The sequence below is a fragment of the Apteryx rowi genome, unplaced genomic scaffold (genome assembly GCF_003343035.1).
Source record: "Apteryx rowi isolate R43461 unplaced genomic scaffold, aptRow1 scaffold_16, whole genome shotgun sequence".
Lineage (NCBI taxonomy): Eukaryota > Metazoa > Chordata > Aves > Apterygiformes > Apterygidae > Apteryx > Apteryx rowi.
The window spans coordinates 2,914,602-2,929,141 of NW_020447863.1; the positions used below are offsets into that span (position 1 = coordinate 2,914,602).

The following is a 14,540-nucleotide window of genomic DNA, read 5'->3' on the forward strand; positions in this document are numbered from 1 at the left end:
TAGAAAAAACTAAGCACCCAGACTGGTCAGACAACTACCCTTGTTGATATAGCCTCCTGGCATGCACCAAACCTTTCCACGTTGTTGCCTACCTGCCTATGAGGCTGCTGGCAAAGACAGGCCAAGAACTAAGGGCAGCATTGAATAGGCTCTTAAAAAAGGAGGTTTCCAAGTTAAGATCAATCCCTAACAGTAGATGTACTGACTATTTTGCTGAACCTACCAGTGCTAAAAACGCAGCAGCTATCGAGTTTTGTCCTTCCCCTTAAAGGAACCAACATAAGGTGAAGTCTCTCCTATGACTGCCCCCTCCTAGGAAAGCACAGATCTGTGCTCTCACTCAAGGTCWTCTTAAATCCCAGTGGTTAAATAGCCTTCCGCTGGACAGTCTCCTGAGGAAGGGAGTGCAGCCCTGGACCGCTCTCCATAGCCTAGGCATGCCAACTTGCCTTGTGCTAAATTAATCACAGGGTCAGTGGCACATTCACCTTGCTACCAGAAAAGGCTTCAGATCCAAGTGAATAACCAGTGAGAGCGTGCCACCATGAACACCCCTCACCTCTTCTCCTCTCCAGTGGAGTCAGAGGTACCAAAAGGATTTGGGTGGCAGTAATGGCACACAGGGCAGAGAAAGCATATATGCCTCAAACGGACAATACCCAGTTTGGCACAGGAATGTGTGCATAACTCAGCTTTAGGATTTTCCCAGTCTTTCTTACACCCTAGCCGTAAGCCAGGCCATGATAGTAATCTCCAAGTGTAGCTGCAGGTTGAGCACTTCCATAGTACCCTCAGCTCAGCGATCTGCCCTGGCAGGGAGTCATTTCTAGATACTGTTCAAAGTGCTGGAGCAGGAGCCTGCCAGTGTTTTAGCCCTCGTTACTCTGCTCTCTCCTAGGATGATTCCTTTGGCAGCAGAGACCATTAGGGCTACTCCAGCTAAATTCAGCGCTGCTCCTATTCACAGAGCTGGAAGCAGCGTATGCTCTGGGAAGARCCCTTGGTTATGACCTTGGCTTTCCTTGCTGGTTCTCCAAATCCTGAATTCACACCACAAGGCCTGTTTGCACCCTGAAGCACCTGCTGTAACATGTGCAGATCACCGGGATGGGAGAGGGGGTGAGTGTGGAGGGAGGGATGGGGYTGTACAGAAATTGGGGAGGATTCAGTTTGCTGAGCATTTTGCAGTTCTAACAGGTGCAAAGGCACCTTAGGGTGCTGCACAAGGCAACTGAAAAAATAAACGTATAAATACCAAGCAAGGGTATAGAAGGAACTGCTGCAGGAGCCTTGTTAATCTGACAAGGATTCGACAGCATCAGTGCGAATGGAGAGGAAACTGTATTTACAAGGCCAACAAAAGGCATCATAAAAGGTGGATGGGCTGGAAGGAACCCATCTACCGCTTGCGAGGCGGAGCAAGGAGGGAATCCCATCTGGCCACCGACTACATGAGAGCGAGCGGGCTCCGACCCTTCCCAGGCGCCGACGCACGCTCCCAGCCCCTGCGGTGACATATGTCTCCCTGCTGGCTCTTGGCCGCTCCTCGCGCGTCGGCTTCTGCAGCACAGCTGCCCTCCCGGTTGGGCCTTGCTACTTAGCCTTGTATATTGACTTTGGTCATGTCCCCATCCCATAAATGCCATTCAGCTACATCTGCGGTTTGGTGGCTGTGACTCCATCTGTTGTGAAGGGAGAGGAAGCTGGGATATGGTCCCACACTAGGTAACAAAGAGCCAAGAAAGCAAATCAAGCTGTCATTTTCTCCTTGTGAGGGAAGACCCAGTGCCTCCGGTCACAGCGCTTCCCTCCCCATTGTGGCACTAACACAATGATGTCAACCATTTGTGGGCTGCAAAGGGGATTAGGTTTCCCCGGGAGAGTCCTATGGAGAGCTCTCCTCCACCTAGATGGGTCAAGTGTCCCCCAGGGCTAAAGCGCAGGGACTGGCATCTACTGGTCTYGACTAACTCTCTCCTCAGGCACTAAATGAACATGACAATTAACCATGGGCTTAATATCGCAGTGGTGAGGGGATGGATCAGCAACTGCTGACAAGGGAGGAGAGACACAGTTCTTTGTGGCAGTTTCTTCCTGTAGTTACAGACGGGGTGGGAACTCCTGGGTTCTTTGTCGCTGCATTGCCACATTGCAATAAGTCATTTCACTACCCCGTGACACGGTTTCCCTGCTGCAAGACAAGCTCAATACTCCTAACAAAGGTAGAGGGGAAGGAAAGAGCAAAGCTGCAAAGCTGGAGTAATTAGGGACAGATTCTGGTGGTTCACATGGGAGTATTTAAGATGAATTCCCATGACTTGTTCTGGACATGCAAAATCGTAGGGGTTGCGATGCCTGGGTGCAAGCCATATGGGAAAACACATCGCCAGCAGTGGGGTGGCATCCAAGGAGCGCAGCAGGGCCATGGCCACGCTTCGTCCCAGCTGGCAGGCAGAGCCGGGGCACTCCAACCCTTTCAAGGCCATGACCTGCATGCACGTGCTCCATAGTACTTGCCCTGTTCCTACTCTGCACAGAGGCAAGGACCCAAATTCAGACAAGGCATCATGGCACCCAAGAGGAAATTAGGTGCCTGCCCTGTTTCTCTACAGTCAATGGCAAAGAGCAGTCAAACCGCCTTTCTGAGGCATTTCACTTAGTCTCCACTGCCAGTACAGTCAGAGTCTTGGCAGTTCTAACTGTAGGTGTCTTCAACAGCTCACTGCCCCTTGCACTTGGATGTTACATAGGAGCCACRGGCCGTATCGGGGCAGCAATGAGCACTCCGAACATGGCCCGCCACAGAACAACAGACACGTGGAAGACTTCAGGTGAAACCTTTTCCTGCTGAAAACGCTGATTTGGAACAGATTAACCACATTGCACATTTGCACTGATTTTGGCAAACTGTTTTAGACCCAACAGAGAAACTCAGCCTAAAACAATTCTGAAAAGCACATCAGTGTTTTGACATTTTTCTAAATTAAATATCTGCTGTTTTGTTTTTATTTTGAGAGGACATTTAATTTCCAGGTTTGTTTCATTTTTATTTAAAAAAGTTTTAAAAAAATCTTTGGAAATGAAATGCTAAGTTATGTTCAGACCAACATGGGTTTTTTCCAGTTTTTTGGTTCACCAAAAATCACAACAACAAAAAAGTCACTTTGGTTAAGAGAAAACATTTTTTTTTTTAATTTGACAGAACTTCCAGCGAACCGAAAAATCAAGTGATTTGCACAGCTCTGCTCTAAACAACTCCCAGAGGAGAGATGATTCCCTCTTCCCACTTTGCTTCCATAACAGCTGTTGCTTTAACAGCCACAAACAAATATTTTTTCTCTTGCCGCCCCTCCCTGTGCTTTATCTGTGCCTGTCTTGAATGTTAGCTCCACAGATAGGTCCCGCCTTTATCTGTTTCTCATACTGCACTGAATTTGTACATCACTTGTGCCTAAAATTAAGTACAGAAAAATGTTTCTTTCGTGTCATTGAAGTACTTTGACATCCACAAAGACTCCTGTGTAAATGCAAATGGCTGGTGACTTTACCCACAACAGCAAGTTGTCACTGAACATGGATAGAGATGCAGCGTACTATCAACGCTAGAGCAGCTTGGCATGGGCACCTTCCACGAAGGCATCCCAATCCCTGTCTCTGCAGGGTCTCCCTGACCCCACTGGGGGTGACATTTCCCCCATTTCAGAGCTCTGTGCAAGGCACTGACTCCCAGTGGGTGACTTTCTCTTATCTGGAGAGTTGGATATGATGGATGTTGTTTAACAGTGACCAAAAAAAATGTCCTCCAGTCTTGTTTTAGCATCATCCTCCTGGTCTCATACCCTACCTTGCAAGTCTTTGCCTTTACGTCCTGTGCATACACTACTGCAGTTGGACAAGAAGAAAACCCTACTCAACCCAACCGGTACTTGTTCCTGWGGACGCAGCCCTCTGTTTCCGAAGGAAGCATGTTTACTGACATCCAGAATGGAGCTGCTTTCTCTTTGTGCCCCTAAAGGCTTCCCTCCATCTCCTAATACAAGTTTTAAGGTCCAAATCTCACACTTTAGTTACAGAGTATTTGTGGGATCAGATTCATATCTGTTCACAGTCTAAAGCTCTTGCAAGATCCTCACCATAAGGGCAAAAAAAGGACATATTTACCACTGTACGCTTGGAAACCATGAATTCTCCTCCATCCCTCACTCCCCTCATCTCCCCCTTTACTACTATATGTTTTCCCTGCTGCCTAATGAGCCCTCCAGAGACCTGCAGGTATAAAACTCGTTACAGCTCCCTCTGCGTACCAGCATCAATAAATGAAGGAGCACAGCAGAGACCGGGAGGGAAGCTGTCACTTTATTTCACCATGAATTACAAAACCACTTTAAAGTCTAGCGCTCAGGAAAGGGCCAGTGAGAAATTGCCCCTAACATAGAGATAGGGGTTTTCTTTATGTTTCATGCCAGAAACTTGGCAAAGCCTAGGCTTAGGCAGTAATATAATCTCAGCATCTGGAGTGAATGGGAAGCTAGGAAGGACACTGTGAGCTTGTCATATTCTCTGGACTTATGTTTCCCACCCCTTTCCAGGATTTATTCTATTGCTCTGTATGGCTCTGTGTGAAGTAGAGAAATATAAAGTGGCTGAAATTTTCAGAGCAGCTGGCTGGCCACAGCCAAGGCCTGATTTAAAAAAATCCCAAGCCATGGGTACACATTTAGGCATGTGGAGAAGCAAATAGATTGTCAAAGCCGTTCAGTATATGCTGGGGCTGTGTTGGCTGCCCATTTTTTTATTAAATCTAGCTCAAAGAGTGTAAAACATGGGCTCCTGTAAAGCTGGGGCCAAGTATGTCAAAGACGACAGTGTTCATTCAAGCACCACCAGCAACCTGCACTCTGTTTGCACGTGATGTGCCAGCTTCTTCTGACGTGCACTTGAGCATGTCCAGAAAAATGTCTACATCTGCATAAATACTGTGTATGCACAAGCGCCTGTTTACCTGCATGGCTAGGCAGGAGGGCATATTTATGTAGCCGGCATGAGGGTTTTCACGAAGAAGTGGAGTGCATCTCCCGCTGGCATCCAAGAGCCGGTGTGTAGCCAAACGGCTATTTGCTGCAAGTGGCATGTGTGTGTATGGGTGAGTGGGTACGTACAAGGCACCACACATGGCAGCGCATGTCCCCACAGAGGCAGACTGATAGCAGTGCGTGCCGGAGGGYGCACAGGGCTGAACGGGGGTGCTGCGAGTGGTTAATGCTGCCTGTGCATTTGTAGCGCACGGGAGGAAGAAGTGGTGACCTCTGGAATGGGCTGTGCTGAGTAGGCATCTATCGCATGCGGGAGAAGGGGAGAGGGGAACACTCCGTGAGCTCTGCTGGTTCGGGAAATGAAATACCCTCTGTATCAGCTTCTTTTGTCATCCAAAAGCAGTGCAGAAAAATGCAGCCCTGCCACCCAAAGTGTGCGAAATACTGAAGAGGAGGAAGAGAATAAAACCTGTCCTGTGCCCTTTTTCTCATTTTCCATCATGTTTTCCTGTGTAAAGAATCCTGCTTCCAGGAGATCAGACCCAGCACAGGTGCTGGGTGGATCCGAGCACGCTGACTTGGGACCTTTATCTTGAATTAATTTTCCCTGGGAAATCGCAGAGAGAAACCCATAAGGAGAGGAAGGCACCATGTTGCTAGAACAACATATTAAAAAAAAAAAAAAAAAAAAAAGTTCAGGAATTCTTTTCCAAAGGGTGGAAGAGTTTTCTTCATATATTTCTCACCGGACAAACTGAGGGTAAAGCTACTTTTTTGCTCACTGCATGTAAACTTGTAACAAGGTGATATAGTTAGTAAATTCAGCAGGCACCGACCTTCACTCTTTGAGGGTTCATCCAGTGCTGGATGTCTTGCACAGTCTCGTTCACACGCAGAAGGATGGGCTCATGACTGTGATCCAGGCATGAGGTGGTACACTCAGCGCCTGCACAAAACACGGAGAGGATAAAGCTAGCAGCTTCTTACCCTTTCAGTAGCCTTCCCGCTGAAGGATAGGATTAGGGCTCTTTTTTCCTAAATTGCAATTAGCAGTCAACAGTAACTATCACATACCTTGTAGCCACACATGAAATGCTGAGTGCATCCCGTAACATCTCAGCAGGAGACCGTGGGGGTGGCAGATATTCCAAGGCCTTTTCCTATGAACTGTATACCTAGGTCTTTCTCTGGCTATTAACTCCAAGGAGGGGGTCAGGTTTTGTTCTTTCAGTTCACCAATAAAGTACGAAGGTTCTTCCATTTCAATTGCTCTTTCAAGCATCGGGACTGATTAAGGAGAGGCTGCCAAACTCACCTCACCTATGACATGACAAAAATCTACTGTTTGATCTGTCAGATTTACAGACCTTCAGTAATAATGTTTTGGACGGTGACCAAGCCTAATGATATTGCAGGCGAGCTATCACCTAAGCCCCATATTTGATAAGAAGTATGCAGAGAGGTAATGATGGCTTTGTTCACACATAAACCTGCTTTTTCTCTGATTAACTGTCATGCCCTGTGGGAATCCTGTCCTTTCTTTATTAAAACATGCTGCGATACTCTGCAGCAATATCCCAGAGCCCTGTGGTGACACAACCGTAAGCCCTAGTGTGTTGGACCATTACCATTTCCCCCCTGGAAAATCACTCTTGAATGGCACAGCTGCTGCAAACATGTCATTAGGATTTCTGCACTCCAATCAGCGCTAGGGGAGGAATTAATCTCTGCACTGGTTTGGAGAGCTGAACCTTTGGCTCAACATACACCTCAGCCTGGAAGGGCAGATTAGGTGTCTGAGGAATTACCGAAGGTGTGTGGGATTCATAGTGACCACGACTGGATGCTATTATTTCCCCCACCTGCCTCTGCCTTCTCACACACTCCCACGTGGAGGAGTCAGCAGGAACAAAGCAGCCCCAGTTTGTTTAGCCAGCGAGGCTCAGGGAGAGCTCGGGGTTTGTTTTGCTTTCCTGGTGCGAGCAGTAGCGGCTCCATGGACTCGCTGGATAAGCGCCCGTTAATGCCAGCCCTACTGCGCACGAGTGGACAGAAAGAATCTTCTTGGAAGGACATCTATCAGGCTTCCAAAAGCACACAAAAAAAGAGAAGAAAACCCAAACAACCTGATCCTGAAAGGTGGTGCTGGGAGAGCCTAACAAAGTGTGTGGTATGTCTCCATCTGCTGAGGATAAGAGCCAACCGCTGGTGTGCCCTTCCGGAGCTACTCCTGCAGCTCCAGCGAGAGCCGTGCTCCAGCCAAGGGTCCATGGCTCAGGCCGGGCAGGCGGCCACCGGGGCAAGTCCCTCGTCTCCACGAAAGCTGCACCATCCCTGCTCAGAATTGGGCCCACCAGACCTTGCTGCTGGGAATAGCCACCCCAGCATGGCTGGCAGCCGTCCCCGGCAAGGCTCGGGGATGAGAGGAGCAGAGGAAGGTGGTCGCCCGCTGCCAAGCAGAGCCGCAAATCCTCCCTGCATCCAGCGCAGGGAGATGTTCCCCTCAAACCCAGCATTTGGCATTTCTCCCCTGGGAAAAACCTGCCCGCCCCTGGTAGGTAACCTCGTCTCAAGGGTAAAACGCCTCGCCACATTAAGAGTCGCCGCAGCCTGCTCGCCGCTCGCTCTCGCGCCCTCCGCAATGCTATTTACACTTACGGAGAGGAGCGGGTCGGAATTGTTTTGATATATGATCTGTAATTGGCATCATTACAGAGCGGTGATCTCATCCAGGTCGCGTTCTCCTCCCCGGGGAGGGAACGCCAGCGGGCTCGCGGTCCCTCACCCGGCTGCGCCGTAATGAGGGAGCCGCGCAACGAGGAACGCTTCCTCCAAGTTCAAAGGGACAGCGCGAGGGGAGGAGGGGGCCCGGCGCGGGCTGGCAGAGGGGGCGCGGGAAGGGGCCGGCGCAGCTCGCGTTGCAACCATTACGGTGGGGACACCTCAAGAACGGGGGCTGCAAATAAAGTCTGCAGTATATTCCCTTCTCCCCTGGGGYGACACAAAGTGAAGCCGAGCACAGGAAGCAGCCCAAAGCGGAGCACCCTTCGCTGAGCGCTAGAGCACCCCGGAAGGCGACRCGCGGGGGAACATATCTTTACACGAGAACTGCTGTGCTGAAGGGATGCTCAGCTGGTCTCATATTCTTTCTGGACAGATCTGAATTATCCTGCTACTGGACTTCCCTGCCAGCTCCCTGTCTTTCAGCATCTGTGTGTGTGTGCGTGTGTGTGTATGCGTGTGTGTGTGTATGGTCGAAGAGGGAAGGACAGATTACAGACGTGTAAGAGCAAATTCGGGTACAAGCTCTCCCTTTATTTTGAGGACTGGATGTATCTCCCATGTAGTTTGGCTTGCTGGCCGCCCATTAAAACCAGCTGGCCAAGAAGGGACACGCTGAAATTGGAAATGCTGCAAGGAGCAGGCAGGCAGCGTGTGTTACATGATGCCTGGCCTCTAAAAGCTTCATGTTTCCTAAAAGCAGTTCCCTCACTCAGGCAAATTGGTCCACAAGAGAAGGTGACTTCAAGGACTCTGGACTCCTTCCTTCCTCCCTCTTGTTCCTATCCCGCTCCTCTCTCCCACTTCTTCTCCCCCCGCCGCCAAGCCGCATCCCCCCGTGGCAGGCGGCCAGGGCTGATGCTCACAAACCTATTCCGTAGCCGCTGGAGCACTGCAGCTTGAGGTGGCTGTTCAGCTGAGTGGGCAGAGCACACTGGCCTTGCATTTCCCTGCAGAGGTGAAAGGAGCCACTCCAGGTGCCATCCTTCCGGCAGTGAATCACATTGCTACCACGGCCCTGGGAATGCGAAAGGAGATAATGAGGACGGTCACAAAAACAACAGCAAGAAAAGCGAATTCAGTTTGAGAAACGAACAGCAGGCAGAGACGAGCTGGGAGCAAAGTTCTGCTGGAGCTGGGAAAGCCACCGGTTGGGACTGTCAGCCCTGGGGGGCAAGAAGGAGTTTTCTTCCAAAGAATAAAAATAGCAGACTGCACACGCACACACATGCCTCTTCTGTGCAATGTAATGTTTTTACAGGGCTTTTGCAAGTTCTCTACCTTAAAATGGACTCGCTCTAGCCGCAATAAAGGTGCATTCACCCCATTTGCCCTCCTTCTTGTTGTCGAGAGGTTTGTGTTGAATGCAGATAATCTTTTTCCTCCTCCCATTTTCTAACTAGTTGCATCATCCCTGTCTTGAAAAAGAAAGAATCCCCAATGCCCATCTGAAGGAGAAATGAAAGCAGGACACTGAGCAGGGATGCTTAGCAGGGCAGAACGTGCTCTTTAGAGCTTGGCTGCCTTGAGTGACAGCAAGTAAAGAGTCTGAGACAGACATGCACTGAGGCAGGTGTAAAGGAGCAAAAAAACCCTCTGGTGTGGGAATGGTGAAGGAACAGAATATGACATTTCTCTTATAGAAAAGATCCTCTGAACGATACTGAAGAATGAATACCAAAGTCCAAGGGGAAATATCATGCCCTTTAGAAACAACAAAGGAGTGCACAAGGCAGTCTTTTGTCAGATCTATCCACATGGCATTGGGGATTTCTGCACAAGCTGTTCTGAAGGATCTGTGAGTCTAACGACCACTGGATAATGCGAGACATTCAACAGGAGGATATCTCCTGTGGCTGGGCTTCAAACCTCCAACAGATGCTAGTTTGGGCCATGCTGGGTGGCAGAACCATGCAGGATCTTTGCTTTTCCTTGCCTGTTTAACATGCCAGGCATGTTGCCTGCCATCCGCCCACCACGGTCTTGGAGATCATGCTGGAGATCTTTGGGGATCCTTTAGCATGCTTTCTACCCTGGGATCCCAGACACAGATCACAGCAGGCATGCTGAACTTGTTTTTGGAGCTATTCCCCAAAACCCACAGCCCTTGTTGCACAGGGGTCTGCATGGGTCTCTGGCACCAGAGTGGAAGATTGCACAGCCTTCGGTGTCAGTCTTGTGTGCTTTTATTTGATATCCTTAGGCTTCCCTGCTCAGCTTTGTTGATGAATGCAATGTTTAGTGGAGCTGCAAAGTGGTCTTATTGACAGGCTACTGGATGGGACCTGTTTTCCCTTCTCTAGACATCTGGCCGTTGCCAGAAGTAATAAGAAAATCATATGAAAGGATAATGGACCAGAYGGACTCAGGGTGTGATCCAGTTTGGTGACTTTCACCTAAGGGTCAGTTTTGCAGAGATGGATTAATTTAGTTCTGACTGTTCATATGATTTGTGAACAACATTCAGAAATGGAAGAGCTCTGCTCTGGGTGGTGGTGGGGGTACCTGCTTAAATGACCATTAGATTCCTGGTGATTAATTCCATATCTCTGATGTGCTCTGAGATACCATATGTACAGTTGAGTAATGATCTTTCAGCATGGTGACAAATTCAGGAAGAAATCGCTAACTGATAATTGAGCACAATTTGCTGTTTTAGCAAGTGTGGTGCATTTCCACCGCAATTTACATGCCAGAGTTCAACCATGATTTTTAAAGGTGAGCCATGAAACCTGATTTATGTTCCTGGAGATGGCTGTGCTTGAGGGACTATTGTATAGCTACTGCAATGTACTTAGAGAACCCAGGATATCCATTGCTATAGTAACATCCTGTCCATCACTCCCTGACCTGCAAAATCTCTTGTGAAAATCCCTGCTGGGTTTCTTGCTTGGATGCAGCGTGCATTATCACCTTATATAGCTGAGAGAGACTTAGTGGGGTTTAATCCTTAAATAATTAACACCTCTCAAGTGGGTCTGGCTTGGGCCAGGAGTCCTCCCTCTTTTTCTGTAATCTATTTTCTGGGATATCTGGAAATACCTTTCTCTGCAAATCCCTTTCTCAAGATGTTATCTGCTCCTTTGCTCAAGATGCTTTCCCAGCTGAACAGTCACTACAATCTTCCTTACAATGAACAGAGACATAGCTACATCTCCCAATTTCCACAGCTCACTTCATTATTGCTCTGACCCTGAGTCTATTGCTTGTACCTCTTCATGTCTACCTCCTTTAAAAACAAACACATAACCGGTAATACCAGTTGTCATTACACTGGTGGCCCTCATTACCCTGTACTGGCAGAAATGGTACACATCTTCCACCATGCTGATCAGTCAGAGCAAGTCATAGGTGCACAAGCCACAGATCAAATATTCCAGAGCCTCCCATGCAAACTGCACCTATGTGCAATGCTAGTGACTTTTCATTTCACAAGGTCTGAAACCTCACATAAGCCTTACAAAACCAGACCTTTTTCAGGTGCTCTGATACAAAAACTCACATATTCTGAGGTTCTGTCTCTCTCATTCCCATGAAACAGGCAGGTCAGCTCTGCAGGGAATGTGGGTAGCAAATGCAGTTTTCTAGTCACATTTAACCTGATTGCTGTTTCTTCTGTAGCTGTGGCTTTTAATATTTGGTGCAAGTATCAGAGGTGTCTTTCAGATTACTAGACCTAGAGCAGACCTGGCCCATTTTTAATATGTCCTCAGAAACTGGAATTATATTAAAAGTCCTTTGACAGAGCATTCTCTGCTCTCTGCACTGTGTATAGTAACAGCAGCTTCTATATCCCCCACTTTCACTTCCCAAATGTATTAAGCAGCAGCACTTCTGGGGGAAGTTACTCTCTCACAAACTATAATTGCCTCTAGTGAAGAAAACCAAGCATTTCAAACTAGACATTAAAGGCTAGACTTTCTTCTGGTAACAGTCGCAGCTCCTAGGAAGTCAAAGGCAACACGATGATTTATGCCGGATAAGAATCTGACCCCGATGTTTAATGACACCTTCACAGCCAGAAAAACATGAAAGTTTAGAGACAGTTTGGCTGAACAGTCATAATCCCTATAAAATTAAATTACCATATGACACAGACAGATATAGTGACGATGGGAAAAAGAACTGGAGAGTAGAGAAAGGTAAAACAGAACAAACAAAAGTCATGTACAGAACATGACAAGCGCATGCAACTGCTATCTTACTTGCTTTCATTCATTACTTCTTATTTCCTCCTGTATTAATATAATACCAGAAACCATATTTGGTAATTGTCTAGATAGGTTATAGAGCCACTTAAGGCAGATCTTTCAGCCACTTACTTGTCTAGTAAACAGCAAGTCACTCACTGCTAGTTCTCAATGGGTAGTAATTAATACCATTACTACTGTGATAAAAAACAGTATTTCTAGACTCTTCACAGTAGTTAATGTGTACCTGAATTGTGTACTTCCCTTCTCCATCTCACTGCTTTTTTCACACACACTGAGATGTGCTAGACCAGCATGGTACAGTGCCATGAGTGCTAAACAAGCTGTTCCTAAGGTGGCCTGGACCCCTGCCAAAACCAGGGGAATATGGTTTTGATCGGCAGTGCTCAGCCTAGACAGAAGCATTTCCACTCCACAGCCTATCCGCTTCCAACACCTGAGGAAGACTGCCCCTAAATTTGAACTTCTTCCTTGATGCTCTCACCTGCCAGGCTCAAGCCCAGTTCAAGCAACCATTAAGAGACTGAAGAACAGAAAAACAGCAATCAGGTGGGGTCATTCTCCAAAGCTCAAAGGTGTGGTGTGATCCTCTGAAGATGGATATTAAGGCCACATCCTACAAGGTACTAACTTCTGGTCTGACAAGGGCTCAAGGAAGTTATGGCACTTGGTCTCTCCAAGATGAAGGTCCCTTGAGGTCATATGGTGAAGACATGCTTTTATGGCTTAGGTTATTTGGATTTGAGTGACTCACCGACTGATTGTCATCATCTTCGCACTTGATCCTGCACTCACTGTTGAACTGGAAGCCATTGGAGCACTGGTAGAGCCCATGAAACTTGGAAGGTGGAGGGTCACAGGTAACGGGCACGCAAGCGCCTGGCAGCCACGTGCCGTCTTGCGTGCACTGGATCTTAAAGGCTCGCCTTTCCATGCAGAAACAAACAAGACCATTTAGTGAGCGGCTGAGTCAGCTAAGACCTTCTAAAGCCTCTGAGCTCTGCTAGCAGGTTGCAGGGGATGGCTTTTAACACTTGGGAAACAAGTTGCGAATCTGCGTCATGGGGTCTCTGAGTGAAAATAATGATTATTTGCAAAGCCAACATTCAGCTGCCTAGCCTCAACTCCTCTTTCAGCCTTGGACACATATCCCAAAAATGCTGCTTCCCAGGCTTGTGGGCTGTGGTTGGTTTGAAGTGGGTTTGTGCAGAGTCAAAAATATATGATAGCACTAACCCTTTTCCGCAGAGTTTCAAAGGGGACTCCCCAGACTGCATATCAAAGAGTATTTCTAAGGTAACGTCTGTTTTTTGAGCGCTGGCTAGGATTTCCGAAGGAACCTAAGAAAGTTAGGTGCCTAAATCCCCTTGAAATTGCACAACTATCTGCAGAAGAGAATTGTCCTGTGAAAATCCCTACAATACATAAAGCTTGTTACAAACAACCCATCTTTCTTCCCCAAATCTTTTTAACCCATGGCTTCCTGAAACATATTGACTGCTTGGCATTACTATTTCACGTACTTTCTTGCTTTTCTGGAGGATCCAGGGACATGGTAACCTGGTTTGCATTTGTATTTGCAAAATGATCCCACTTTGTGCTTATCTTCTCGGCAACGAGTAGTCTGAAGATCTGCATTAGGAACTATGGAGGGTGCTCTACACATCAGCTCACACAGAGCTTCTGGAAAAGACCACAGTCCATCCTCCATGCAGGTCAAGTTGCTGTTGTTTCCTGAGAAGGACAGTGAGTAAAGTTAACAACATTCAACAGAATACTTTTTTTCCCAAATGTCGTTACACCCGCAATATATCAAAAGCCACCTCAGTTGGTTTGACAAATTCAGCTCTGAATTCATGCATTCTTACGCATTTGGTCTTTGTAGATGATGGCATTAAATCATTAAGGACTCTGTTTTCAGGAGACAATAGGCAGACAGTGCTTATTTCAGGAAATGCTACAGTATAGGGGAACTACACTGGCTTTGTATTCTTTTATACCTCTTTTCTCCCTTATTTTGTTGTTCTCTTAATCTGAAAGAAGGCTTGCCCCCTACATCAACCCCCTTCTCTCCAAAACCATGGCATTAACAGAGTGCTTGCTGCCATTACATTCTTTATTCTGCTTGTGTTATATCCCTTCCCTGAATCTGTCCTTTTAATTCCGATTTTGAGCAGTTTGGAGCAGCATTTGTTAGTATTAGACACGCTACTCCAACACAATGAGGAGCCATTCTCAGCTGGGGACTCAGTCCTTGGGGAGTACTGTGATAAATATGATTCATAATACTCATTAGAGACTCGTTTTCCTTAGGAAGCTTGCTTGGTCAACACCTCAAAGGCAAAAGGTACAATAGATTTATTTGCCTCTGCCATGACCTACTTGATTTCAGAAGGTTAAGCTAAAAGTAGCCTAGTCTCAGTATATTTTACAGTCTATGATATTTTATACTGTATTTTAAAAAGGAATAAGCCTTTCCTAAGAAACAAAACAGCTATGAGCCACTAACCTTTCA

At 47.3% G+C, this 14,540-nt stretch overlaps 1 protein-coding gene across 1 annotated transcript in view; it reads right to left on the reverse strand.

Annotated features, from left to right (window-relative positions):
* PAPPA (pappalysin 1) overlaps positions 1 to 14,540 on the reverse strand; it is a 183,868-nt gene that overhangs the window by 18,737 nt on the left and 150,591 nt on the right. The window contains exons 16-19 of the mRNA XM_026059708.1: positions 13,549 to 13,759; positions 12,780 to 12,951; positions 8,685 to 8,832; positions 5,870 to 5,979 (exon numbers count right to left, since the gene is read on the reverse strand). Coding sequence (XP_025915493.1) covers positions 5,870 to 5,979; positions 8,685 to 8,832; positions 12,780 to 12,951; positions 13,549 to 13,759 — 641 coding nt within the window. The remainder of the gene's footprint in view (positions 1 to 5,869; positions 5,980 to 8,684; positions 8,833 to 12,779; positions 12,952 to 13,548; positions 13,760 to 14,540) is intronic.